Source organism: Anguilla rostrata, chromosome 12, assembly GCF_018555375.3.
Source record: "Anguilla rostrata isolate EN2019 chromosome 12, ASM1855537v3, whole genome shotgun sequence".
Taxonomy (NCBI): Eukaryota; Metazoa; Chordata; class Actinopteri; order Anguilliformes; family Anguillidae; genus Anguilla; species Anguilla rostrata.
In genome coordinates, this window is record NC_057944.1 from 14,032,247 (window position 1) to 14,058,628 (window position 26,382).

General features: G+C 45.4%; 3 protein-coding genes across 6 annotated transcripts in view; 1 reads left to right on the forward strand and 2 right to left on the reverse strand.

Moving 5' to 3' along the window:
- si:ch211-286b4.4 (SCO-spondin) overlaps positions 1-3,603 on the reverse strand; it is a 48,166-nt gene extending 44,563 nt beyond the window's left edge. The window contains exons 1-5 of the mRNA XM_064303301.1: positions 3,432-3,603; positions 3,162-3,233; positions 1,741-1,867; positions 1,464-1,597; positions 637-840 (exon numbers count right to left, since the gene is read on the reverse strand). Of these exons, the coding sequence (XP_064159371.1) occupies positions 637-840; positions 1,464-1,597; positions 1,741-1,867; positions 3,162-3,233; positions 3,432-3,603 (709 nt within the window). The remainder of the gene's footprint in view (positions 1-636; positions 841-1,463; positions 1,598-1,740; positions 1,868-3,161; positions 3,234-3,431) is intronic.
- Positions 3,604-3,794: 191 nt separating this feature from the next.
- On the reverse strand, positions 3,795-15,521 carry LOC135235763 (multiple epidermal growth factor-like domains protein 11). The gene is made up of 21 exons (XM_064301564.1): positions 15,501-15,521; positions 14,899-15,004; positions 14,449-14,700; positions 14,145-14,246; positions 13,833-14,024; positions 13,368-13,478; positions 12,910-13,102; positions 12,422-12,558; positions 10,962-11,186; positions 10,179-10,320; positions 9,927-10,050; positions 9,630-9,821; positions 9,292-9,429; positions 8,998-9,180; positions 8,405-8,599; positions 7,906-8,054; positions 7,429-7,597; positions 5,580-5,714; positions 5,186-5,338; positions 4,691-4,892; positions 3,795-4,046 (listed from the first exon to the last, which is right to left on the reverse strand). The coding sequence occupies exons 5-21, from the start codon at positions 13,975-13,977 to the stop codon at positions 3,823-3,825; spliced, it is 2,817 nt and encodes a 938-aa protein (XP_064157634.1). The 5' UTR covers positions 13,978-14,024; positions 14,145-14,246; positions 14,449-14,700; positions 14,899-15,004; positions 15,501-15,521; the 3' UTR covers positions 3,795-3,822.
- Positions 15,522-20,561: 5,040 nt separating this feature from the next.
- LOC135236369 (sialic acid-binding Ig-like lectin 8) lies at positions 20,562-26,104 on the forward strand. 4 transcript variants are annotated; one of them, XR_010324560.1, is made up of 10 exons: positions 20,562-20,712; positions 21,284-21,613; positions 22,635-22,946; positions 23,164-23,466; positions 23,805-23,912; positions 24,120-24,147; positions 24,532-24,617; positions 24,705-24,755; positions 24,842-24,950; positions 25,704-26,104. XR_010324560.1 is itself a non-coding variant. In XM_064302680.1 (10 exons), exons 1-10 carry the CDS (start codon positions 20,664-20,666, stop codon positions 25,851-25,853), a joined length of 1,530 nt encoding a protein of 509 aa, XP_064158750.1. In that variant the 5' UTR covers positions 20,562-20,663; the 3' UTR covers positions 25,854-26,104. The 4 variants fall into 4 exon arrangements, 3 of the variants coding, with proteins under 3 accessions (XP_064158750.1, XP_064158751.1, XP_064158752.1); XM_064302680.1 differs by having other exon boundaries at positions 24,838-24,950; XM_064302681.1 differs by lacking the exon at positions 24,120-24,147 and having other exon boundaries at positions 24,504-24,617; positions 24,838-24,950.
- The last annotated feature ends 278 nt before the right edge of the window (positions 26,105-26,382 follow it).

The following is a 26,382-nucleotide window of genomic DNA, read 5'->3' on the forward strand; positions in this document are numbered from 1 at the left end:
AATCCAGGGGGCTGGGGAGAGGGTGTGATTTTATATCACTGTGGCAGTGGAATCCAGGGGGCTGGGGAGAGGGTGTGGTTTTATATCACTGTGGCAGTGGAATCCAGGGGGCTGGGGAGAGGGTGTGATTTTGTATCAGTGGGGCAGTAGAATTCAATGAGGCAGAGGAGAGGCTGTGATTTTGTATCAGTGGGGCAGTAGAATCCAATGAGGCAGAGGAGAGGGTGTGATTTTGTATCAGTGGAGCAGTAGAATCCAATGAGGCAGAGGAGAGGCTGTGATTTTGTATCAGTGGGGCAGTAGAATCCAATGAGGCAGAGGAGAGGGTGTGATTTTGTATCAGTAGGGCAGCAGAATCCAGGGGGCAGAAGAGAGGGTGTGATTTGTATCAGTGGGGCAGTAGAATCCATGAGGCAGAGGAGAGGGTGTTTGTATCATGGGGCAGTAGAATCCAATGAGGCAGAGGAGAGGGTGTGATTTTGTATCAGTAGGGCAGCAGAATCCAGGGGGCAGAAGAGAGGGTGTGATTTGGTACCGTCGGGGCAGTAGAATCCAATGAGGCAGAGGAGAGGGTGTGATTTTGTCTCAATGGGGCAGTAGAATCCAGGGGGCAGAAGAGAGGGTGTGATTTGGTACCGTCGGGGCAGTAGAAGCCAGCTGGGCAGGGGAAGCGGGTGTAGTTGCTGATCCTCTCAGGGCAGTAGTACCCAGCGTGGCAGCGGGAGCACAGGGCCTGGCCCATCAGGTTGGTGTAGTTGCCCGCGGGACAGGGGATGGGCGCAGCACTGCCAGGGGAGCAGTAGTGTGCCACGGGACACACCCCTCCCCCTGCTTCTGGCCCTGAGGTGCAATAAAGAGTCACCATTCCTCATTATCAACCTTCAAATGCAGGTGCACTGCAAAAAAAGTGTTATAGTCTTGCAATGAGACTTAAAATCTGTTTTTTCTATTCTAAAGTGGAAATTTTCTCACCCCATTGGAAAATCTTGAAATTGTCTCAACACATTGGAAAATTGTCTTATTTGCCAAAAAAAGGTAATAGAAATAATATAAGTTTAATATAAGACTAAAATACTTAAAATAAAATTTAAAAAATTGTTTTTTGCAGTGCGGATAAAACTTGGTTTCTGCAGTATGGGTACTCCTGAAACAGTTCTGTGAAAATCATTAACCCAGAGATGGTCTAGTATATATACAGACAGAAAGCCTCAGGTCTCAACACGTGTTAATCAGACCCAGGGTTCCCTAACGCTGCCTGTGCCACGTGCTCAGCGCAGCTCTTATCATCCCTGTGCTGTGGTAACTGCTGCTGCCTGTACTTGCCTGACTTTGTGTTAACATGAATACGCTCATCACTCACACCATCGCTCTTTTCGCAGTTATTAGCATCTTGACCTGAAGACGGGAACGGCTGAGAAAAGACCGACGGTGTGCGAGTAGCGCCTGTATTTTTAGAGCAGTACCCGTGGGTGCCGAATCTCCGCCGGGGCAGTAGCGCCCCTCCCTGCAGGGTCCAGACGGCCAGGCCAGCCCCGCCGAGCCGCAGAACTGGCCGGGGGGGCAGGGGGTGCAGCCGGCTCTCTCCGTCACGTGGAGCCTGGCCCCAGGGGGGGGGGGGCGCACAGAAGAGACACACGACCCGCCATTAACACCTCAGAATTAAACGCAAAATTATTAAATTACACACGCGCGGACAGCAGGCCCGTTCCTGTTCTGCGGACGGCGGGCGGAGCTTTGTACCTGTTTGAGAAGGACCCCGGGGGGCAGGGAAGGGGCAGGCTTGTTCCCGCGGGACAGTAGTGACCTTTGGGGCAGGGCCCTCCCACGCCCGTGCTAATGTTGCCATCTGGATTCTGGAAGTTTATCCCTGTGGAAGCAACAGCCAGAGCGGTCTGGCTCTGTGAGAACATCCTCAGCATCATAACTAGACACAGAACTCTGACTCAGAGTCTCTGCTCTCAGTAATAACCGGACTTTATCTTCTCCTTTATGATAACCACGGCCAGATTGGATGTCTGGCAGGTCCAGCAGACGCCAGATGGCCTGGTTCGGTTTTGGGCATCGGCGCCACTTTTGGGCCACGATCACAATCTCTCCCCATCCCCCATTTCACCCTACACTCCCCTGCTTCACAATCGCAACCTCCTCGCCAACCTCCTCGCCACGTCCACTATCGCAAACTCAACCCCCCCACTCACATGTACCCCCCACCCCCATTTCACCTCTCACTCCTTGCTTCACAATCACAATCTCCTCACCCACATCCACGGTCACAAACTCCACCCCCCCCACCCCCCACTCACATCCCCCACCCCGGTTCGAAATTGCAACCACCTCCCCCCCCCCCCCCAGCCGGCAGTGGGCTCGTCAAGGTGGAAAATGACAAAACTGAATTTTTCTCCCGGTCTGACCCTGATGATCACTGCTGCACTTCACAGCACTGCTGCTGAAATGTTTTATCCCAGAGCAATTTAAATACTTAAAGGATACAAAGGCAACCAGCAGGCACAAACACTAGCACAGACAAAAAGTCAAATGCTAACTATTATTTGTTGGTTTTTTTTTTTTACAGAGCTAATGCATGCACCAAACCGATATCAGCCAATCAGGACACTTTTGCACATTCTCTTTGAATGAACAGCTGCATGTTCTTATTTGTGTGAAAACTACTATTTTGAGGTGGATCGCTAACAGGACTAAAATACTGCTTTGTGCATTTGTGCCAGCCCACACAACCAAACCGACACCCCTCCATTACACCCACTCAACAGAAGAGCTAAAAATGGCAAGGATGAAAAACAACAACACACAACCGCTGCAAGTTATTTTATTTTTCTAAAAGCATTTTGTGCAGCCTCAGAACACCCACGGTGCGGTAACTGCCTGCGTATGGGCGTCGTGTTTTCATTATGTGATGTAAAATAGAGCCTTTCATTTCGATGGTGCTACGAGTTCCGCACGCATGCTGCATGCAGTTAATCTATACTTATAACTTTATTGTATTCACTCATCCGCAAATTTCTTTGGAAAACATCTTCTAAGCTAATGTGTGTGAATATAAATAAATGGCCAGGCATGGCCATCTAATGTGAAAGAAAGAGAAACATTCAGGTTGTCAGCACTCCGCTGTAAAATGCAAAATGAAGAGAAAGGTTCGTTACCTGCCAGGCAGAAGTATCCAGACTGACAGGGACCTGTGGGTCCTGACAAGCTCCAGTCCTCACAGTACATCCCTGTCACATGTGCAGAAGGAGAACACTATCACTACACACAGCAATCACGGGACGGCTCGTTCTCACTGACGCGCCTCAAACAGTAAGGCAGGTCATACAACTCCTTAGTCAATAGACCATATTTCATTTTTTTTAAAAAGTTACTACTACAGAATGTTTTTAAAAAGTGAGGAAGAACGGATACAGAAGCGCTCTCACCTGCAGGACACAGCAGACACTGCTCCAGGTGACTCTGCCCCGGCTGGGGGCTGTAGGTGCCCGGGGGGCAGGGCAGGACGTCCTCTCCAGTGCCACCGGGGCAGTAATGCCCCTCTGGACAGAGCTGCACCCCCCCAAACTCGGTGCAGTATCGGCCTGGGGGGCAGTCCATACACCTGGAAGCGCCTGTACACACACACACACACACCGCCAGTGTACCACGCTTAGAGCTAATGAATAACTACTGCGATCTGAGAAAGTTTGGAGGAACACACTTACACAGGATTTATATTTTGTGTGGAATGTATACAGCAAATTGTGTGGCCAAATCATATACAGCCCTTGCATATTTATGTTTGTTATTTAGTGCTACACAGAGGAAGGACTATATCTAACAGACAAAGCCATGTATGAAGAAATGACAAAGATTGTGTAAAATACTAAAAACTGTATGATGTAAAGTTTGGTGAGTGCCTGCGTTATTGGCGTAGGTGCCCTCGGGGCATTTGAGGGGTGCAGTTGAGCCCACGGGACAATGGAACCCCATGGGGCACCGCTGTCCTGTGACGCCATCGTCGGGGGCTGGGGACTCTGCCCCGCCCGTGCAATAGAACCCTGCAGAGAGGAAAGGACCAGCTCATATTTACAGTCATAGCATATTTTACCCCAGCACATGGAAGCTCGTCTAAACAGGACGTCCCAAATTATGGAGCTACAGCAGACATTTAATCAGCATTTAAGAAAATTAAAAAATTCACAGAGAAATTAGGTTGAAGATATTATTTGTGTAACATGGAAATTCAAAAAAATTTTTTTTTCAGTTTTACTATTTTCCATTTTACCCCCTGCAGTCCAAGTTTGGGAATATATAAACATGTATTTTTATACAGCAGTAGGAAATCCTGCAACAATTCAGTAATAATTTTGGGGGCGAAAACACTGGGAAAGTGCATAACTGGATGTGCTAAGAACATGCAAGGTTGATATCCTTTACAAGAGAGATTCCTGACATGCCTCAAACAGTGTATCCAAGCAAAACTTTCCCTGGGTTTCAGCTGGAAAATGAAAGTCACTTCTAGCACACAACAGCCATTTACTGTACTTTTCTATGAATCGGTTCACACTCTTGAGCATGATTGATTGAATGGTTTTAATCAGTCAGCTTCTCAAGCCCTGGCATTTTGAACAGTAGAAAAATGAGCACCTTGTCTGACTGATTGTGTAAGTATCCAGAGGGACAGAAGACCCAGCAGCGGTACCTGGCGCACACAGGCCCGAGGGCTGGACGAGGGCCGTCCCGTTGCAGAAGAACCCAGCGGGGCAGAGCCAGCAGGAGGAGGCATCCGTCGCCCCGAGGGCATTGCTCCAGGTCCCAGGGGGGCAGGGGTGTTCCTGGGGGTGCCTGGTGCCCGAGGGACAGTAATACCCTGCAGGACAAACACCTCCGGTGCTTGTGTTCACCTGGAGAAGACAAAGAAGGCAAAACTCTTTGATCTAAACCACAGGACCTATGGGAGATGAATTACTGTGGTGATGGTGTGTTACTGGGATAGAGGTGTATTGCTGGGGTGAAGCTGTGTTACCACAGTGATGGTGTATTACTGGGGTCATGGTGGGTTACTGGGATACAGGTGTTTTGCCAGAGTGTTGGTGTGTTACCAGGGTGATGGTGTATTACCAGAGAGTTTGTGTGTTACCAGGGTGATGGTATATAACCAGGGTGCTGGAATGTTACCAAAGTGCTGGTGTATTACCGGGCTGGCAGTTCTGGCTCCTCCACTGCAGTAGATCCCAGGTTCACAGGGACCCTGAGGGGCCGACAGACCAGGGGACCTGCAGAAAGTACCGGCATCACAGAGGCCGCAGTGCTGTACCTCCTCACCACCCGTCCGTGCCAAGTAGGAGCCCTTCAGACACATGGCACAGGGGCAAGCACAAACAGCCACAATGGCATTAAAGACAACTGACCTGACACACAGGACAGTTCATGCTGCAAAAGCAACACTGCAATGCATGGATATTTTTACAGAACCGCACTGTCTTTGTCCACTTTCACTGTGCCACCATAAATAATCTATAATAAACCATAATGTTCAGTAAAGGAATGTAGGAGAATCAGAGGTCCCCAGAAAGCTGGGTGGTGCTCACCGGAGGGCAGGGGCGGGGCATTGAGGTCCCGGTAGGACAGTAGTGCCCAGGGGGGCAGAGTGTTGGGTGTGCCAGTCCAGTCTGGTTACAAAAGCGCCCCCGTTCACAGGTGAGGCAGGAGGCCTGTCCCCGTGCCTGTGAAAACACGAGCCAATCAGAAGCCAGAGATATCACAACAGAACGGATTCCGCCTGGCCAGAATGAAAGCTTATCTCTGTAAAAAGTATAAACTTTTCTTTTTTAACTGCAAAACTGAAGATAGCTTGAATTTAAAAAAATGCATGCATCCAGAACCACTTTTCCCCAGCATGATTAATGAGCATGTGTATCAACTATTAGCACAGAATTCCTTTTAACTGTACCAGTAATGAGCTTTAAAAGTGTGCACGTCACATTAAACCATTTCAATTGCATTGGGGAAAATAATCTAGTTTTTTTATTTACCCATCTCAAAAATAATTTTATATAACCCTTTTTAATGTAATATTTCAACTGCAGTTTCCATTTAATATATTAGCACTTTAAGTTTGTCATGATGACTAATCAGTCTCACATACAGTAACAGCAGTTATTATCAGACTGAAGATAGATGATCTGCTCCCCCTGGTCTCAGCACGCAGTCGCCATCACTGCTCCTAATCTCATTCCCTCCCATACTCCCCTCCTCCCCTGGGGTCCTGCTGCTCTGCATGGCTCAGACATTCAGACATGATTCGGTTATGTCTCGTGACCTTCTGTCATTAGCCCAAAATGGGCCGGTTCGGGTTACAGACCGGCCTGTGGACACAGGGTGTGTCCTATGCCAGAAACAGGCTATGCTGTTCTGCACCAGTAGCTCCTCAGCAACCCTCCTTTGGGGCGTAGTGTGGAGCAGTGTTAGAGGTAAGGGTTATGGGGCAGCTATGTAATGGTCATGGAACTGGGCTTTTAAAGTTTGATTACCAAGTGGGGTGCTGCCATTGTACTCGATATAGCTCAGGAGGTAAGAGCACTTGTCTGGAGTCGGAGGGTTGCTGGTTCGATCCCCTGCCCTGGGCATGTCGAAGTGTCCCTGAGAAAGACACCTGACCCCTAATTGCTCTGGTGAATGCGAGGCATCAATTGTAAAGCGCTTTGGATAAAAGCGCTATATAAATGCAGTCCATTTACCATTTACTCATGAGCAAGGAACCTAGCCTGAATTTCTACCGTTAATATCCAGCAATATGAACAGATGGTATTTAAGATATAAGCTGTGTGAGTCCCTCTGGACGAAAGTGCCTGTGATCTAATGGCTAATTACTATGAGCATGCTTGTGTGGCGTAGTGTCATATATCAGTTTTATGAACAATGCGCATGCTAGCACAATGTAAGCTGATATTGTGGTGAAAGTTGCACTTATGGTTCTGAGAGAGGCACTTTCTGTGCTATGAGATTAAAAATGATTTTCCGTCATGGTCATTTTCAGCAGGACTGTATGTATGTGCTCCCATCATATTACTTGAATGCCTGTGCTTTTTCAAAGATGTGTTAACACCTGTTCTGTACATGTACACAGGTACTGTTCAGACATATTCACATTAATAAATATGAATCAATTTAATAATTTTCCCCATGCCTGTAATTGTTCATGCTATCCTTTAATCCCAAGTAATGATTGGGTGATAAAAGCTGATACTACAACTACTACTATGATTACAGAAACAATCATCACTACTACTGCAACTATTAATAGTAATAACTATTATTATAATAACAATGAAAAAGTAATAATAATAATTAGAATATGGATGATAATGATGATGATGAAGAAGAAGAAGAGGAAGAATAATAATAAGAACAATAAGAAGAAAAATATTGCTGTGGTACCGGTTGAAAGGTGCCCAAAGGGCAGAGCTGAGCTCTTGCTGCCCCTGCTGGTGAGTACTGCCCCTTCTCCACCTCATGTTGAGTGGGAGAGGCGGAGCCTGTGGGGCAGTAATGCCCAGCGAAGCAGGGCCCAGTGGGGGAGGTGCTGTTGGAGCCGGAGCAGTAATACCTGCGAGTGAGATAAAAAAGGCCAGCCGCTTCAACCATTCTACCGTTTCTGTACCCATATAACTTCATATACAGATACTCTAACTCTTATACAGATACTATTGGGTCATTTCATGTCCTTGACATATTTTTACAATAGCTGTAGAGCTAAGACGGGCAAGCGCTGTATTCTGAAATGTGTACTGCCAGCCATTGCATCAGAGCACACTTCGGGCATATCAAACGGACGTGAGCTGCAAGCACCCAATGAACCAGAGACGCCCTAGCATTATGGATCACTCAGAAGCCCAGAGGCCCTTCAATCTGTACCCTGGAGGGCAGTTCGCACACTGCTGGAGGCCTGTGAGTCCGGTGCTGTTGCTGAATGTTCCTGGGGGGCATGGGGTGGGGGCAGCAGAGCCGCTGGGGCAGAAACTCCCCGCTGGACACAGACCCCCTGTGGGCCCATCAGCTGGGGTCTGCGGGGACAGAGAACCAGAGGGGGACAGAGCTTTTACCAGAGCTTTTACACAGCGTTTGAGTGGCCAAACCTGAACACCTCGCCCCAGTTAATAGGTGGGGGGAGAGAGTTATGGAAACCTTGTGCTTTACCCAACACTGTTGAATGGGCCCTGTTTTAGAAGTCACTTCCAAAGTTGCCTCTGACTACAGTCAGAGATTTCTAAAAAAGCTTTTTTATCTCTATTATCTCATATGTGTTGATGATCTTATTTTAATTATGTTGCATCCAGACACATTAGCACTTTCACATCTAAGGAAGGTGTGCAGTCAATATTGGTGAGGTAATGGCTGAAGCAAAACCCCTTACCGCTGATGTGGCTCTCTCTCTGCAGTAGAACCCTGCTCGGCAGTCTCCTGAAGGCGCGGTCTGACCCACACCACTGCAGTACCGGCCCCCACCACAGGGGGAGCACTCAGATGCACTATGCAGAGCAGGTCTGGGGCTGTATGTGCCCTCCTCACAAGGCTCTGGGATGCTGCTTCCTTCTGCACAGAAGAAGCCCTGCCAGGATGGAGAATATTATGACTCATGGACTAATAAAGGCACGGAAGCAGCCAGGAACATTGAAATTGATTGCTGTCTACAATTAATGATCTATTTACAAATGTATAATGTGCACAGGGATACTTTCCCCCCACAGAGAGACTTACAAAGCATATTTACTGATGCAGTGCAGGTTGGATTAAGGGCCCACAGGCAGTTATACAACATGCAACTTTTTACATTTTAATGGTTGGGTTGTATATTGTATTGGACATATATTTTACCCATATTTTAGGTCCATATTCTTTATACTTTGTATGGAAATGTGGCATGTAAAAATAAATAAGCTGATTTACCTCAATTTGCCACAAACCCAGTTCCCTATCCCCTGCACTACGCTTCTGCTCTCACTGTACCTCTGGGCAGACGGAAGGCGTGTGTGTGGCGGGGCCGCCGCAGAGGTACCCAGCGGGGCACGGTGCACAGAGCGCCCCCCTGTGGCCAAAGGAGTTATTCCTGAAGAACCCGGCCTGACAGGGGAAGGAGAACGGATGCCCGGTGCCCGGGGGGCACTGATGCCCGTCAGGGCAGCGCCCAGTCTGAAACATAAACGCCCCAGGCTGGATATTATACACGGCAGAAGGAGGAGCTTACAGTATGGTAGTGCTCATTATAAAGGAAGAGGAGGGGCCCCCACACTGTAAACTCACCGGCTCAGAGATGGGGAGGTCCTGAGACTCCTCAGAGAAGCAGAAGTGTCCCTCGGGGCACGTTACGCACTCTGTGACATCACGCAAGCCTGGCTGCCCACTGTACGTCCCATTTGGGCAGGGGATTGAATTTGGGTTCTGAAGGAAAAATAAAGCATATACAGACAGAGACAAATAAAGAAGCAGCATGAGAAAGAGAGAGAGAGAGAGCGAGAGAGGAGAGCAAGAGAGAGAAAGGGAGGGAGAGAGAGAGAAAGAAAGAGAGAGATTGAATTTGTTTATGGTGCTGAGTACACTGTCCCAGAGCTGCCCTGCTGGTGAGGGAGGGGGGCACTTACGATGCTGCCCCCGGGGCAGTAGAACCCTATGGGGCAGAGGGTGGCAGAGCGCTGGGGCTCCCGGTCCAGGCCCTGAGAGCACAGCAGCCCCGGGGGGCAGATCATCACCCTCAGCATGGCCTCCTCACTGGTGGTCTCCTCGCTGCAGTAATGCCCCCGCAGGCAGGGGGAGCACTCCACCGAACCCTCATCCTGCACCCAAACATCAATGACACACGCTTAGCATTTATATGCGTTCTCTCACTGAGCCCAAATGCTACACCGCATATTGATTATTCAGCATAGAAGCGTAGATACAGAGTAGCTGCCTGCTCCACAGGTCCTGGGGCTGACGGTGGCAGGGAGGGGGCAGGAGTAGCCGGCCGGACACGTGCTGCAGTCCTGGGGCTGCTGCCCCCCTTTCAGCCTCCGGAACGTTCTCCTGCAGGAGCACAACACAACAGCGCCTGTCACTCACCCACAGGGCTTTGGTCCGTCTCTGCAGCGTTTACATCATTATCATTCTTGTCACTGCAATCATGATCTTCATCACCCATAAGCCTGACTCACGAGGGGCAGGGTGTTGGTTTGGAGGTGCCCTCCGGGCAGAAGTGCCCCTCGGGACAAAACTGGCAGTCCTCCCGATGCCCGTTCCCCATCCTAGTGCTGTAGGTCCCAGGAGGACAGGGGTACTGGGAGCCATACTGTGTCCCTGAAACAAAACACAGAAACGGCATGTCTGTATGGTGCTTTCAGATACTGGTCCTTTGTGACCAAAATCTCAAAGACAGCGAGTAGACTGTGTAGGGCACAGGTGGTACTGGAGTAGTCTGTGTAGGTGGTATTGGAGTAGACTGTGTAGGTGGTATTGGAGTAGACTGTGCAGGTGGTATTGGAGTAGACTGTGCAGGTGGTATTGGAGTAGACTGTGCAGGTGGTATTGGAGTAGACTGTGCAGGTGGTATTGGAGTAGACTGTGCAGGTGGTATTGGAGTAGACTGTGCAGGTGGTATTGGAGTAGACTGTGCAGGTGGTATTGGAGTAGACTGTGCAGGTGGTATTGGAGTAGACTGTGTAGGTGGTATTGGAGTAGACTGTACAGGTGGTATTGGAGTAGACTGTCCAGGTGCGATTGGAGTAGACTGTGCAGGTGCGATTGGAGTAGACTGTGCAGGTGGTATTGGAGTAGACTGTGCAGGTGGTATTGGAGTAGACTGTGCAGGTGGTATTGGAGTAGACTGTGCAGGTGGTATTGGAGTAGACTGTGCAGGTGGTATTGGAGTAGATTGTGCATGATACAGGTGGCTGTATTTGGAGTATGAGTAGATAGAGCAGGGTGGGTGCATACTCCACCTTCAGGGCAGTAGTGCCCAGAGCTGCACCGCCCAGATGGGACCCCAGCCCCGGGGAGACAGTACCACCCCCGCGGGCATGGCTGGCACTCCCTCTCAGACTGCATCCCAACCCGCTCACTCCATGTCCCAGCCGGGCACTGATGCTGGGTGGGGTACATGGTGCCAGGGGGGCAGAAATGACCCGGAAAGCAGGCCAGTGGGGGTCTCTGTATCCCTCCTGTACCTGTGTGAGAAAACAAAACTCATTAAAGCATTGAAGAATATCTCATACCAATACACCTCCCTAATCTAGAGAATATAACTGACATTATGCAGAAGAGCAAGTTCATGTTCTTGAACTAAATGTGAGAAATGCATGGATTTTTTAAATTCACTTTTGTGTTTGCAACATTTTCTATGGGGATAAGAAGCATTTCCACATACAGTATAACATTTCTGATTTTGATAATAAATGACTTAACAGTAGGAAACTGAATGCTTTCACTTCAGTGGATATGTGTGAACGTATCTTCCCTTATATAAGTCACTCTGGTATCATGTGTCATATGCCAAAATGTAATGTAAAAAACCTGAATGTGATTCTTTTGTGAAGAATTTAAGTAGAGTATCAAGTTCAGAATAGGGAGAGAAGTAACTGTAAGGTTGGTCTCTGTATTGTATAAATACTTGCAGGGGACATTTTTACTGCATTTCTGCTGATAGCTCTGTGTTTTGAAAATCTTTTTTTGTGATAATGGCAGTGATGACTATACCCATATCCACACACACGCTGCTCCACAATTCATATAATTTAGAGAATTAATCCTGCTCTGCAGATCCTATAATTTATTGATATGCTAATATCACCTACCCTGCTCTAGAATTCATAACTTTCATATACATTTATATAAGCAACATAATTCCTACCTCCCACTATACTGCACCTACTTCTCCTCTCTGCGCCCAACAGCAGAAACAACAGTCACTGAAGAAGTCCCCTCGCACTGATTCAGAATTACAGGCACTGTTTAGCAGGCACGTCCTGATCGGCGTAATGGGGTGGCCCTTTCAGTGCGGTGCAGTGAAATCGCACGTGATTGGTTAGATTCGACCACTCAAAGACAACACCACACCACATCCTGACCGATGGCGGCAAGAAGAAAGAAGGGGGGAGGGGCAGATGACGCTCAAACACAGCAGGCTTTATGCAGACATCTCAGGGTGCTTGAAGAACAGACAAACAATCGCGGGCGAGTTAATACATGATTAACAGTCAGTCACAGCAGCAGCTCAGAGCCGGCCCGGGACTGAACACCTGAGACGCTGCTGAAAGCACTTCCAACAACTGCTTTTAATAGACTGCGAGGGACACGCTAGAAATGAGCTATTTCTGAATGCAGAGCAATGTGTGAATGAGAAGGAGGAGGGGTGTGGGTGATGGTGCGAATGAGGCGGAGGAGGAAAGGGAGGGGACAGGACCTCGGAGGCAGGCGTATCGCGGCGGGCACCGCTGGCACTGCGAGCGGTCGGTGAGGCCGGTGCGGTTGCTCAGGGTGCCCGGCGGGCAGGCGCTGGCGGGGGGGTTGGGCCTGGAAGAGCCGGGGGGACAGACAAACCTGGGGGAGGGAGAGAAAAAGATTATTCACAGAAAATGTCTGTTAAACTGCAAAAAAGGTCTGTCTAAACAAGTTTCAGTCTTGTAATGAGAATTAAAATATTTATTTTTAGCTTATTTTAAGTTACTGTTTGCTTGACAAGTTAAATATTTTTACCCCATTGGCAAATCTTGGAATGACTCAAACTGCCTCACCTCATTGGCAATATTTTTGTCTTATTTAACAAAAAAGTAATAGAACTAAGATCTTTAATCTAAATATACGACTAAAATTCTAGTTGAGACTGACTTATTTTTTGGTGTTTGCAGTGTATCACATAATGCGCATGTTGCGCCATGGTCCTCCCCTCACCCCTGCATGCAGTCCACGTCCGGGCCCTTCAGGGCCCCCTGGGTGCAGGCTTTGCCCGGGTAGCAGAGCCTGCAGTCTGCGGGGTCATCCTGCCCCTCCAGGGGGTTGAACGTGCCCGGCTGGCAGGGCAGGGGGTCGCTGGTGCCTTCGGGGCAGTAAAAGCCAGCTGGACACTTCAGGCAGGCCTTAACACCTGAACAGAATTAAACTCATTTCAGTTCTGAAGGGAGTAGAACCTGGACAAGCCAGAAGTGATGTGACTATGAATATAGAGAGAAGAGCTGAAATGGAGAACAGGTGAGAGGGAAGGCTGAAGTGGTGAATGAGCGAGTGAAAAGGGCTGAAATGGCGGATTAGTGAGAGAGAAGTACTGAAATTGAGGATAGAGAGGCTGAAATGTTAAATGGAGGAGAGGAAAGGTCTGAAGCTGAAATAGAGCTTTGTCGAATGTCTCTTACTCGTGGCACCCTGGTGTGGGGTGAAGGTTCCCTTTGGGCAGCTCACTTCCTCCAGGGTGCCTGCTGGGCAGAACCTCCCACGGGCACAGGGCAAGCCAGGGACCGCAGATCCTGGCACACACACACATGCACATGTAAACACACACACACACTCACGTGTGCACGTGCTGTATTTACACACACCTACTCTAAAGCCCCATGCACAAAATGCCAATACAAACAAACATAAGCACATGCATGTAAGCACAAATGCATACATATACACACAAATGTACACAGGCATAGATACTAATATTCCATCTGATTGGCAAGATTTCCTTATTCATTTAAAGATGATCATAATTATCATTATAAGACGTTACAAAATAACAGAATTATAAGCTTTCACGTATCCACAAATGTAATTGTTACTTATTTAGACTTGTTGTCTGGTATCCAGGATACGTTTTTCGGCCTATACAGTACCTTCAGGACAGAAGCGCCCCTCGGCACACCTCTTGCAGGCGGCCCTGGTGGTCTGTGCAGGCTGCCCCCCCGCAGTGCCCGCGGGGCAAGGGGTCCCATGGGGCACCCCTGTGCCCTCCTCACAGTAATACCCCATCAGGCACATGAACTGGGACCCAGGCCTGCTGATACTCCCCTCTAAACAGTAAAAACCTGAGAAAATATATTTAGAGTGACTATCAACTATTTCCATCATAGGTTTCTCACTATCAGAACACTGTGCGTCACACTGTAGCTGTCAGTGACACTGGGTGATGTGTGGGGCCCGTTTACCTGCAGGACACAGAGAGCAGTCCCTCTCCTGCCGTATGCCCTCCTTCGCACCATATCTTCCTGCGGGGCATGGGACAGCTACACCCCCACTGCAGTAATGCCCTGCAGGATGGCAGGCACTAGTGTTAGCCTGTGAATACTTTGGCTTTTCAGATACTGTTATCATCATTATTCAGATCCTCACATCAGACAAAATAAGTATTTTTCTTTTATAATTTTTTTTTTCCCAAACAGAAACTGCTTTTTTAATTTTAGAGGGGATTGCTTCAGAAGGCATGTTCTAAAGGGGCTGAATAAGTCTCACCCAGGGGGCAGACTGAGCAGGTGGGCCCCTCCCCCACTTCCTGGTTCCTGTATGTCCCTGGACGGCAGGAAGTTGGAATCCAGGACCTCTGCCCCAGGGGCCCCTCAGAGCGAATCCAGAGAGGCCCCAGCGTATTCCCACAGTGAGACGTCCCGTTACAGCTCTGACACTGCAACTGGCCAGGGTGGGATGTGTACTGCCCGGCGGGACAAGGTAACGGCCAAGATGTTCCTGTACTGGGACAGTAACTTCCTACAGGATGGACAGACGGACAGACAGAAATAGGAGATATTTTCCCCTGTTCTTCCTTTCCTTCCAATTTCAATTCCAACATTTGATTCCACTTTTCGTAGCTGTGGCAGACATTTTGGTGTCATATTTAACCGCTAAAAATTTGATGGTTCACACATGCATTTGAGGAAATCTAACTTTTTCTAAGTTCAGTCTTGCCTGCAGGACATTGGAGACAGTGGTCACTGGCATCAGTGGAGTAGAACCCTGCAGGACACTCAATGCATTCAGTCTGGGATGGGCTGGGCTCCTGTCCGGGTCCACACTTCAGAAGAGAAACAGAAACCGCTGGAAACTTCAGTTATGTTTAACACACAACCATTCATTTTGTCCCCCAGTGCAGTGCTCTTCCTTCTTTTTTTCCTAAGCTTCCGGATTCCTCTCTAGCCTGGTTCTGGGGCCTGTGTCGCAAAGCAGGATTACTCAGCTAGCTGGACAACTGCACTGAGTAAGACGCGGAACCTTCCCAAAATTTAACATAGACTGTGTCAGGTAACGGGGACCAGGACCCAAATGCAGAGTGAGGAAAAACACAAGGAACTCCAAAAGGCAAATCGAGCCAAAGACTTTACTAACATACAGGTAACAGAAAGCAGGGGAACAAACACAAGGCCACTTTAAAAAAACAGAAAAAAGTTCTTCAAAAAACAAAAACAGCAGAATTACCAAAAACCAAAAGAACACGCAGAAACCGAACTCAGGCAGGGCAGAACTCACAGATGGAAAAACACAGGCAGAAACACACACAGGTGGAAACTCACAAGCAGAAACACAATCAGAAACACAAGGAACCAGCACCCAAGTTAGGGAAACAAAGGACTTAAATAGACAGGGAAACTAATAAGACACAGGTGAACTCAAAGAACAATCAAACCAAAGAGGGAGGGTATAACAAGACACAAACAGAAACAATGATTGAATAATTGAAAACAATAATACAATTAACACAGGGGTAACTAAAGAGGGAGCAAACTGAAAGACAACTGAAGCGCCGCCATCTGGCGGCCCAGAAAAGGAAAAGCAGAAACAGAAAAGACAGAATCCTGACAGACTGAAGTTTAAAAAATGCTGGTCCGGGTTTTACTCAGTGAAGTTATCCAGCTACCTCAGTAATCCTGCTTTGTGAATCAGGCCCCTGGACTGGCAGAAACCGCTTCACACTGGGAGTGCCGTCTCCAGATCCGCTCAAAGATAATACATACCTCACGCTGATGCCCATCAGGGCAGATGGAGCCTGCAGGACAGGGCAGGCAGGCAGTGAGCCCCGCAGGTGAGTGCTCTCCTGGGGCGCAAGGCATGATGGTCCCATTTCTCAAATCACAGGACATCCCAGCCGGGCAGGGCCTGCAGTTCGCCCCATCCTCACTGCTAATGGAGCTTGGGGGGCAGGGCTAAGCACCGACCCAAAATGAAACATTGTGACTTTACTACATAACACACGACTGTTTGTTGAAAAATAAAATGCATGCATTGAAACCCCAAGTTCAATCAGAACTACGTGAAATTTGTCATGTTGTGCTTTGGTATGCGATGGCTTGTTTGAGATCAGACCAAAGGAGAACTCTGTATTGTAGTCCAGTGGTTTTCAAATGGTGTGCCACGTGGCAAGGTCAAGTGTGCCCTGGAAATTTGAAGTACGTTTTTATATAGCCTCCTAACTGACTGAGACTGCTTCTTAATCATTAAAAACATTTGGTCGTATTCACTTATTTAGAACTTTCTGTGAATTGTTTTATCTCGATGGCCTTTATTCATATTCTCTGTTTGATTTCCGAAATACATTTACTTCCGACGGGGGAGGATATAGGGGAGGGGTAATTATTACTTTGCTGTACATCAACAACGCGGTAGCAAGGTAACCAAATAAACATAGTAACAACGACGCTACTAGCATTACATTCAACCAGCAAAAGAACAGAGACGGTGCGCAGCGACCAAAAGAAAAAACTGTGAACAGACAGTATAGTGAGAACTATCTCACCTTTGGCTTTACTTGGACTGGGAATGCTAATTCCCCCGAACCCAAGTCTGTCTTCTGCAGTGAGAAGTTGGCTAATGCAAATATGGTGCCAAGCAAACTAAAGAGGTACTTAAAAACTAAGCATTCCCACCACAAAGGCAAAAACATGGCCTTGTTCAAACGATCAAGAGACCAAAATCAGCAACAGCAAGCGCGTATGCTGAACTGTGTGACGGTATCTGACTGATACACCGCATGAGGCTAACGCCTGTGCCACAGCGCTTACCTCACCTGTGCATGACGGCTACCTCGCTGAACTGCTGCGGCTCGCACGCATTGCGTGTATATTGTGTGTGTCCACACCGCCAGCGGCGCTGCTACTGCCAGCCCTATCTTTCTACATTGAGTTTGCCTTTGATAATGGCCATCAATAATAGAATGTTTCATTTCATTTCATTATAAATTTAATTTATATTTAGTTTAGACAGAAAAAAGTTAAGAAGCGTGTGCTCAATTGTGTATATATATATATATATATATATATATATATTTATTTTATTTTATTTTTTTTTTCATGTCTGTGACATATATATATATATATATATATATATATATATATATATTTATTTTCATTTATTTTGTTTTTTCATGTCTGTGACATATTCAGATATAGCCTAGACATTGAAACCATAGTGAAAGGTGTCAGTTATGTAATGTTGCTGGTATGATGTCAATATGACTATCAACAGATCTTTTCACTGTCTATTTTTGCTGAGAACCGCGAGCCTCGCATGAAAAATGGGCTCCATGCCGAAACTCTCGATGATGCGCCGCAGCAGCGAGGCTCGAGCCGCGCCTCAGACACACGTCTCACGCAGGCTGTGTGGCTGCTCTAACCTGCTAACATGGGCGCCGAAATGAGAAGCAAGAGGTTCCGCGACCGTCACGCACAGGTGTAAGCGGTGTGGCACGGGCTTCAGTTACTAAAACCTTGCCTCCCGAGTTCACAGAAGTGTTAGACCAAGTAGTGAAGATGGTCAATTACATTGAAGTCTCGCCTCTATCCATTCTATGCACTGAAATGGGAGCTGACCACCAAAGTTTTCTCCTACACACCAAAGTGTGTTGGTTGTCACGGGGAAAATACCTGGTCCAGATTATGTTTAGTGCACACATTTTAACACTGATGCTGATTCCATGCTAAAAATCCATTTCAGGATATCATAAGACCTGTCCCTTGTGAAAAGTCTGTTGTGTTATTGTGCTATTAATGAAGTGTTGTTTTGTTTTAGTTGCAGATGTGTCAGATACTGCTGGTTTCATGTTGAGTTCTTGCTCCAGTCCAGTGCAATGTATATTTTTGACAAATGATGGAATTGTCTGACAATTTAAATGAGTCTATATCTGTTTGATAATCATTTGACAGTCTGGAGTAACCTATGTGCAATACGGGGCAAATCTTCCTAATAAAATAAACATAATGTGTGTGATATTCTTCATAATAGATTACTGTGGCTTTAAATTGGTGTGCCTTGAGGTTGTGGTTTCACATTTGTTGTGCCTTAGACCCTAAAGGTTTGACAACCACTGTTCTAGTCCAGTAGCAGCTGACTGTCAAACTCATATTGGAATGCTCATGTCTGGCCAGGGGTTCGATTCCCAAATTATGCTTTCAGTTCAGTGATCTTATTTCTATCTGAAAATCTCGTTTTCTGAGTCTGAATAAATACACAAAAATACAAAAGCAGGGCAAGCTGTATGTTCTTCTTTTTGTTTTTAAAAAGGAAGTTACTCTGAAACTGTAGCACATTCTCACTCAGCTGAGTCCACCCACAGCTCTGATAAGTACATACTGTAGTTATATTAATCATTAGTCTTAGCATATATGTACAGTACTGTAAGAGATCTTGCATAAGAAGTCCAGTAAGAACAAGTCATCATTCAGTCCATCTAGGTTTGTCATTTTGTCTACTGTCTGGAGAATATCTAGTACTATGTCCTGGATTCCATCTGTAAAAACAACCCACCTGGCAGTCTTGAATTCCCTCTCTCCCAGTGTGGTAATTGTAAGTCCCAAAGGGACATTTTCTTGGAGCAGACACATTTCCGGGGCAACTGAGGGCAGAAATATTAACTATTTATAGATATGAGAAATTCTATATTTTTTCAAATGGTTTTGGTAAATTTTCCCCCCTGATGAGGTACAAAACTGTTCTCTCTGAAAAACTGAAAACTTACTAATATCCCACTGGGCACTCTGCACAGAGTCCAGAAGAGAGGTAGAATCCTTGTGAGCAAGTGACCAAACAGTGCTCACTACAGAGAGAACATTCTGGACTCACGGCCTGAACTCCTACAGCCATTAAAAACAGGATTAGTCATGTGCAGTCCTTAAAATGTCGACTCGAGGCTCCCCCCCAAAAAACTTACAATTTGTATTACAGAGTTGTGTTGTTTAAATTCAAAATGTAAAAAGCTTCTTCATATGCAATAAAATGGCTATGGTGCGCACCAAAAAACTCACCTGAAATAGGAAGGTGCAGTATCCACGGTGGCTTAAAACACAGGCTTGCCAAACATGACAAATGAACAACAAACACCAAGTGCATGGCTGATTTGCATAAACTCCTCCATCCCATGATGATTCTGTGTAATATTTCCTTAAGCCACCTCCTTTTAGCAGCTACTAATTGAAAGCAGAAAGAACATGTGTACAGCGTTATGGGTTAAGGAGGAAAACTGATCCCACCCGCTGAAAGTGACAGTTGATACAGGTAATGTGATTCCCTGATAAACTAAATGAGACATTAGAGTTCTCTGGTTACCCGCTAGCTTTCCTACTGGGGAAACAGACATATCCACTGACATGTTATTAATTAAATTGCAAACAGACATGTCTAATAAGTTCGTCATAACTTTTTAAAAATGCATTTACAATGTTTTCCCTTCAAGATCAGAGAATCCAGAAATCTTAGTTTAGGCAAAAATTTTTAAAATGATGAGGAATTGTATTGACCAGTATTTCTACGACAGATCTTGTCTGACACCATGTAAGAGAATAGATATAGAGTATAGTTCCTATGCCCTGGAAAGATTTGGAACAGAACAATACACAAATGCACCTTGTAATAAGGGCCACACTGGTAACAATACACAGTAGGTTACACGTTCAAAATTCAGAGACAATACCAGTGATCCTTACTTAAGACTACAATGTGCACATTATTGGACAGATATAAAGGCTTCCATTGTCATTAAACTGATGTTCCAAGATTTCTACATACAATGAAATGGGGTTTAAGCTGAGTTTAACATACTCAGATGAATTTGAATTGGATTGAATTGAATTGGAATTTTACTATCCCTACCCTGGGATGTTTCTACCACAAGCAAACTGATGCTGGCTGGCTGATAATTTGCCACTTCACAAAAGTCAATTTGTTTGTGTGTGTGTGTGTGTGTGTGTATGTGCATGTGTGTGTTTGTTTCACAGACTATCTATGTTAAGAGAAAGGAAAAAAAGGTGAGGGTGTCAGATGTTTCCTGTTCATGTTTTATGCCGTCGGTAAATTGCAAACTGTGCAGCTGCTGTATTTTGCACTTCAGAGGTGTCAGGCAGTCTAATCTGTGCCTACTGTACTTTGAAATCGTGCAACATGAAAGAATAATAATAATAATAATAATAATACCCCATGCATAAAATGCTAAATTGAAGTCTAACGTGGTACATTGAGCAAGTTTGCATGGGATAACATTTTGTCTGTACTGTCTCTTTTATCTTATTCTGTGTTAGCATCAGTTCAGGAATGGAAACATCATAACGCCCATGAAACTGTTTTAACCATTGTTAGTTTACCACTTCCTGATGTTCTCCACTTCCTGTTCATCTTCGCGCTGCCTGTTGTCTTTCAGAACTGGCAGGTTATATATTGTATAAAGCAGCCCAGGCTAGGTTTCAGCAAGAATGAATCTTTTACCCCAATTGACATTTCTGCTCCTTCTCAGGATCAAAGGTAAGATTTCTTATTAGAAGTATTAATATTTTATTTTTAATAAATAGTACATGTGCATTCCCTCACAAAAAATAAATATACAATATTGCAATTTTATGAAAGCGTATAATTTGAAAATATAACACTAAATTTATTTTCCGAGTAATTTAATCCAAAATCTGAAAACAGCATATATGTTTGTATGTTACCCGTATATTATCAAGTGTCATAAGTACCAGAATTTTATTTCTGTCATCCAACATTCACAACATTTTGTACGTTTCATGCCGCCTCACATTTAATATTTATCGCATTGTGTCTTGTGGATGTGCTTTCCACAACCTTTCAAAAAGATTTAATTCAGTCCTACTTTGGTAAGGTCCTAATCCTCTTCACAATACTTGCAGAGCAGTCATTAAAAATCTGTTCCATGTTAGTGCTGTATTGTTTATTTATTGTTATTTTTTATTATTTTTTTTTTTTATTGTGTTGACTTGCACATCAATTTAATTCTTCTCAGACACACCAGCAGGCATTACCATATGGTAATGGCCATCATTTTTAAATAGTCTTTCTGTTATCCTTTCCATAGGCGTTTTTGTGAATGGTCTGGATTCAGAGATCGGCTACAAAATGGTTGTTGCCCAATTAGGAGAACCCCTGTCGCTAATGTGTCGCTACAACTGCACCGCTTGGACCCGTGCCTCCTGGCACCTCAAAAAAACAGGGGCACCCGTCTGTACGTCCTGTTTTCAGGAAACAAAGAAAAAGGACAGAAACGGCAGTCTCTGCACAGAGCGCCTCTCTCTCCGTTATGTGTCTCTCAATCAAACCCATTACAACTATGTCTGCCATTCTGAGGAACACGATGACCCAAGCCGGACCCAGAAGATGGTGCGGCAGGTTTCAGTTTGGGTTCAAGGTAAGGGAGCCACCTGCCTCCTCCTGAACTGGAGCTACGTCAGACCACCGTTTTCTCATTTATTAGCAGTGTGGCAGTAATGATTTACATATTCAGAGCGATTAAATAATGCAATATTCTGAAAACAATTTTGGAAAGATGTGTATTTTGCCATATTTACTGTGAGACATAATGCATGAAAGAGCAAATCTTCATCTTTCCAACGATGCCCAATGCAGTGTTTAAAATGTGTGATAAATACATAAATTGTGGTGATTTGCAAACCTGTGCAGGTTTTGTCTGACAGTCAATCGGCTGCTTTAAATAACTGAAGAAGCTAGATCAACGCTGGTCCTTTCATTTTTATTCAAACGCAACACTATGTTTCTTCCTCAAAAGATTCAAAGTGGGTAACTGCCCATTATAATTATGAGATTCATGTTTTCTGTAAAATTTTGTTTATGATTTCCAATGATTATTTGCATTTCTGCGACAGTAATTCCTGGGTAATACCCTGCTTTTAAGATAGAATTTTAAGGTAGACGTATTATATTTAAACAATAGTACTTGACTTTCTGGAATTGAAAGTACTGTGGCAATCCTGCAATATTCATACAAAGTATCTTGGTTAACTTGTATTGCTGTTGGAAGGCGCTATATAATTTGACATAGCTCAGGAGGTAAGAGCATTTGTCTGACAGTCGGAGGGTTGCCGGTTCGATCCCCTGCCCTGGGCATGTCGAAGTGTCCCTGAGCAAGACACCTAACCCCTAATTTCTCCCAACGAGCTGATTGGTACCTTGCATGGCAGCCTTTCTCCGTGAGTGTGTGTGTGAATTGGTGAATGAGAAGCATCAATTGTAAAACACTATATAAATGCAGTCCATTTGCCATTATAAACCTTATTAGTTTACTGAGCTAGATTAAAATAACAACAACAAAGATTGGGAAACATTTTAAATTGGGAGAAAAATAAGTTTAAAATTATTATCAAGAAGAAGGAGAGATGTGGGCTGTTTTAAAATCATAAATTTTCTTTCAGCCGCTCCCAGTGCCCCAGTGGTGACAGTGACCCCGCAGGGTGATGTGTGGGCTGGCAGGCCAGTGGGGCTGATGTGCACCACAGGGGGGTTTCACCCCCGGAACGTGACAGTCGCCTGGGCCTTCAATGGCTCTCCAGTGATGGGAACCGACGAGCTCACCTTGGGAACAACCACTAACGGAACATTCTCCGCCCGCAGCAAAATATCAGTCTTACCCACATCCTCCCATCACAGGGGCATCTTCACATGTGAAATCCACCACACCTCGCTGAGCCACCCGCTAAGAGCTAACATCACACTGGACGTGAAATGTAAGAGATCAAGGTTCACCTTGACCTACTGTATACGTCATGAGCTTACCTCAGAAAAGCTCTGTGAAATTGATAGCAACAAAAAAACATTTACAGACCCTTTGTTACCTACCATTTTTAATCACTATTTGATATTTGATCAGTGTCCATTGACAGGAATGATTTGTTTAGAACGAGCTGTTAGATGCTAACTTGCCGTTTTATGCTTATGTTCCAGATCTTTCCCTGCACGTATCTTACAGGGATGGCACAGAGAGTACAGCGGAGGCACTACCACCACCTCTCACCATCAGAACCAGGGTGGGCGCTTTCCTAGAGCTCTCCTGCCTGGTGGACAGTAACCCCCTCACAGAGGGACAGTGGGTGAGAGGAAGTGTCGACCCCTCCAGGCAGGCAATGCGTACTGCCACAACACTGACCCTGGACAAAGTAAAGGTGGAAGATGCTGGAAACTACAGTTGTGAGGCATCTACACGCTATGAAACCAAGCAGTCACTTGTTACAATAGAAGTGAATCCTGGTGAGTGTTTTTCCCCATTTTCCAACAGCAATACAAGTTAACCAAGATACTTTGTATGAATATTGCAGGATTGCCACAGTACTTTCAATTACAGAAAGTCAAGTAAAAAGTACTAGTGTTTAAATATAATGCCTCTATCTTGAAATTCTTACAGGAATTTTACTGTCGCAGAAATGCAAATAATCGCTGGAAATCATAAACAAAATTTTACAGAAAACATGAATCCCATTTGAGTGAGAAGCCCAATATTGATGCAGTACCCTCCTTACATGTCTGCACTTCCTTCACAAGTACAGCAACAACTGAAATCGTTCACTGTTGCCATTTCTTTGTCACAGCGGAGTTCAGCTGGTTTATGGTGCTAGCGGCCACTATGGTGACCGTGGCAACTGTGCTGTGTGCTGCGGCAGTGTACTTCAGTCTGAGCAGCCGAAGAAGGAGAAACGGTAAGCTCCAGCGTCAGTACTGACCACGAGGCCAGCGGCACAGCTCTCTGCAGGCAGTAGACTAAATATTTCATTTACAGTATTTAAACTAACTGAAGACTTTTATTGTGACTGTGCTTTTTAAAGGCTATTGGTCTCATACTTTTAAATATTAATTTACAATTGTAAGATTAAGCTAATCGATTAATAATTTCCTGTATATTATAGCGCACCTGGCTTTCACCACCTGTGACAGGTGAGACATGCAGTTTCTTTGGACCATACCTGCCATTTCTACTCCTCTATTAGCTGCTATGTGGGCCTGGCAGTTGCTTTCATAACTCTCAGTCTGCCCCTTTCTGTTATATTTTTGCATGTGCATTTCATCATGCTTACGTAAAAGCCATTGTTTTCAGCTTACATGCATGGAATTCAAATGCTGGAAGTTGTTCGTTAAATAAACATTCAATTTTTTTTTTCTCTAGCTTTGAAGCTAGCTTTGGTATACCGCCTTAGATAAATGTTATTCAGAGTTATTCTGTTGAAACTATAACTCAGATCTAAAATGTCACCACAGGAGAACAAGTTAATTTGAGGAATCCAAATATTTAGGTGTTTGTTTTGTTTTTAAATATCACAGAGGATGTATGAAGCATATTTTTCATTCATCTATTGACACCGGTAAAGCAAACGGCGAGTCGAGAGTTGAAACCCCTCCAGCTACAGGTAAACCCTGATTCATCCAAACGTCCTTTAGTTACAAGCCAACCCACGAATAGATGCCGTTCTCACAGAAATGCTTTGATACTTCAGGTGACAACGCAGTGAAATGGGAACCTGTGGCAGTGACATTCACCCCTGCAGGTAAGGTGACATCAGAACCAGCTCCGGAGGGCTAAACCTTTGTAGCGGTACGGAAAACGTCACGCTGTCGCCTTCCCTCCAGACAGTCAGAGCGATCACGAGGTCCCGTACGCTGACATCATGATATCTGTGAGAGGAGCCAGCACGCCTGAACTCACGCACATCCCAGACCCCACCCCCAGGGAGCACAGGCAGGTAAGAGGCTAACAGGAACACACTCACCCTTCCTTCCTGTAGACTGCTACACCTGCAGCACTGCACCACAGCACAACTGTCCACAACCAATCAGCGCATTAGTTTAAGAGTTTCTCAAGGCATTTTTCCTGAACAGCAAGGCACACATGATGATGCGTCCCAGGCGGCGCATTAACCGAAGGCCCAGCTGCAGTAGTGGCTTCTCTCCTTGATTAGACACCTGTGCCGAGTGCTGACTATGCCCTGTCTGCTTTAGCTGTGCAGAGCTGCGCAGTGCTGCGCAGTAACTGGGCAGATCAGAGGGTGGAGGTGAAGAAAAGTGCCAGATGGAAGCACACCCTTTGCCTGTGCCCATGCAAACTGAAAGGGCATGGCTGGCAATGATTGGCACCAGCCTAAAAATCACGATGACACATTTCATATGGGAAGAAAAAGAATTTGGAGATTTAAATTGTTATACTGAAACAAGAAGTTTTGATACAGTACTGTAGATTCTTACTTAAAAGGACCTATTTTGAATAATTTTTAGTTGGCCTTATTGAATGATTTTAAAAAAACATCTGAGGAGGAGCATTACAAAAAGATTCTGTAGAAACTGCAGATTCAGAGAATATAAATCAACCCTGCTTCTTAAAAAAAAGCTTTGCTGGCTGTGCTGGCTGACAGTGATGAACAGAAATGAGAAGATACACACTATCCATTTTTTCCCCATTTGACCTCTGACTTATGAACTCTCTGTACCCTTTCTGGCAGCGGTGGAAGGAAGAGTGGGGCTCGAGTGGTCTGCTGCAGGTCTCCCACTCGGCTGACAGACTGCATGTCCACCAGAGGGATGTGGCCAGGAAACTGAGCACCAGCTCCGAATACGCTGTCATCCAATATCGCTCTGAGCCACTTGGCTGAGTGAGAGAGAGGAAACAAGCACAATACTGCCCCCTGCTGTTTGTCTTTGTTTAAACGCTGTCAGCAGCTTTTCTGACTGCGAGGAAGAAAGCATACACAATACTGCCCCCTGCTGTTCGTATTTAGTCTCCCTTCCCTACACATATGTTTTATTATATTAATTATTATATTATATTAATTATTAATACGGTATTGGAATGATGTATGCACTGAACTCTATGAAACAAATCTAAAGCTCATATATGTATATATATGTATGTACATATATATATATATATATATATATGTATATCACTTATTTTTTCTATTCTTGCAATAAACTTAGAATTCATTTTAAACATTTCTGCCATGATGTGTCATTTTCTTGATTGCCTTTTTTAAGAAAACCGCCATTGAATCATGTGACATATACAGTGAAAATAGCACACAGAGCATCACTAGATAGCTAACATTACAAATTAGAACACTTTCTGGGTTTTCGACAAACACCAGTTTCGACAAGCACCATTTGAAAATGCCGAAAATGATT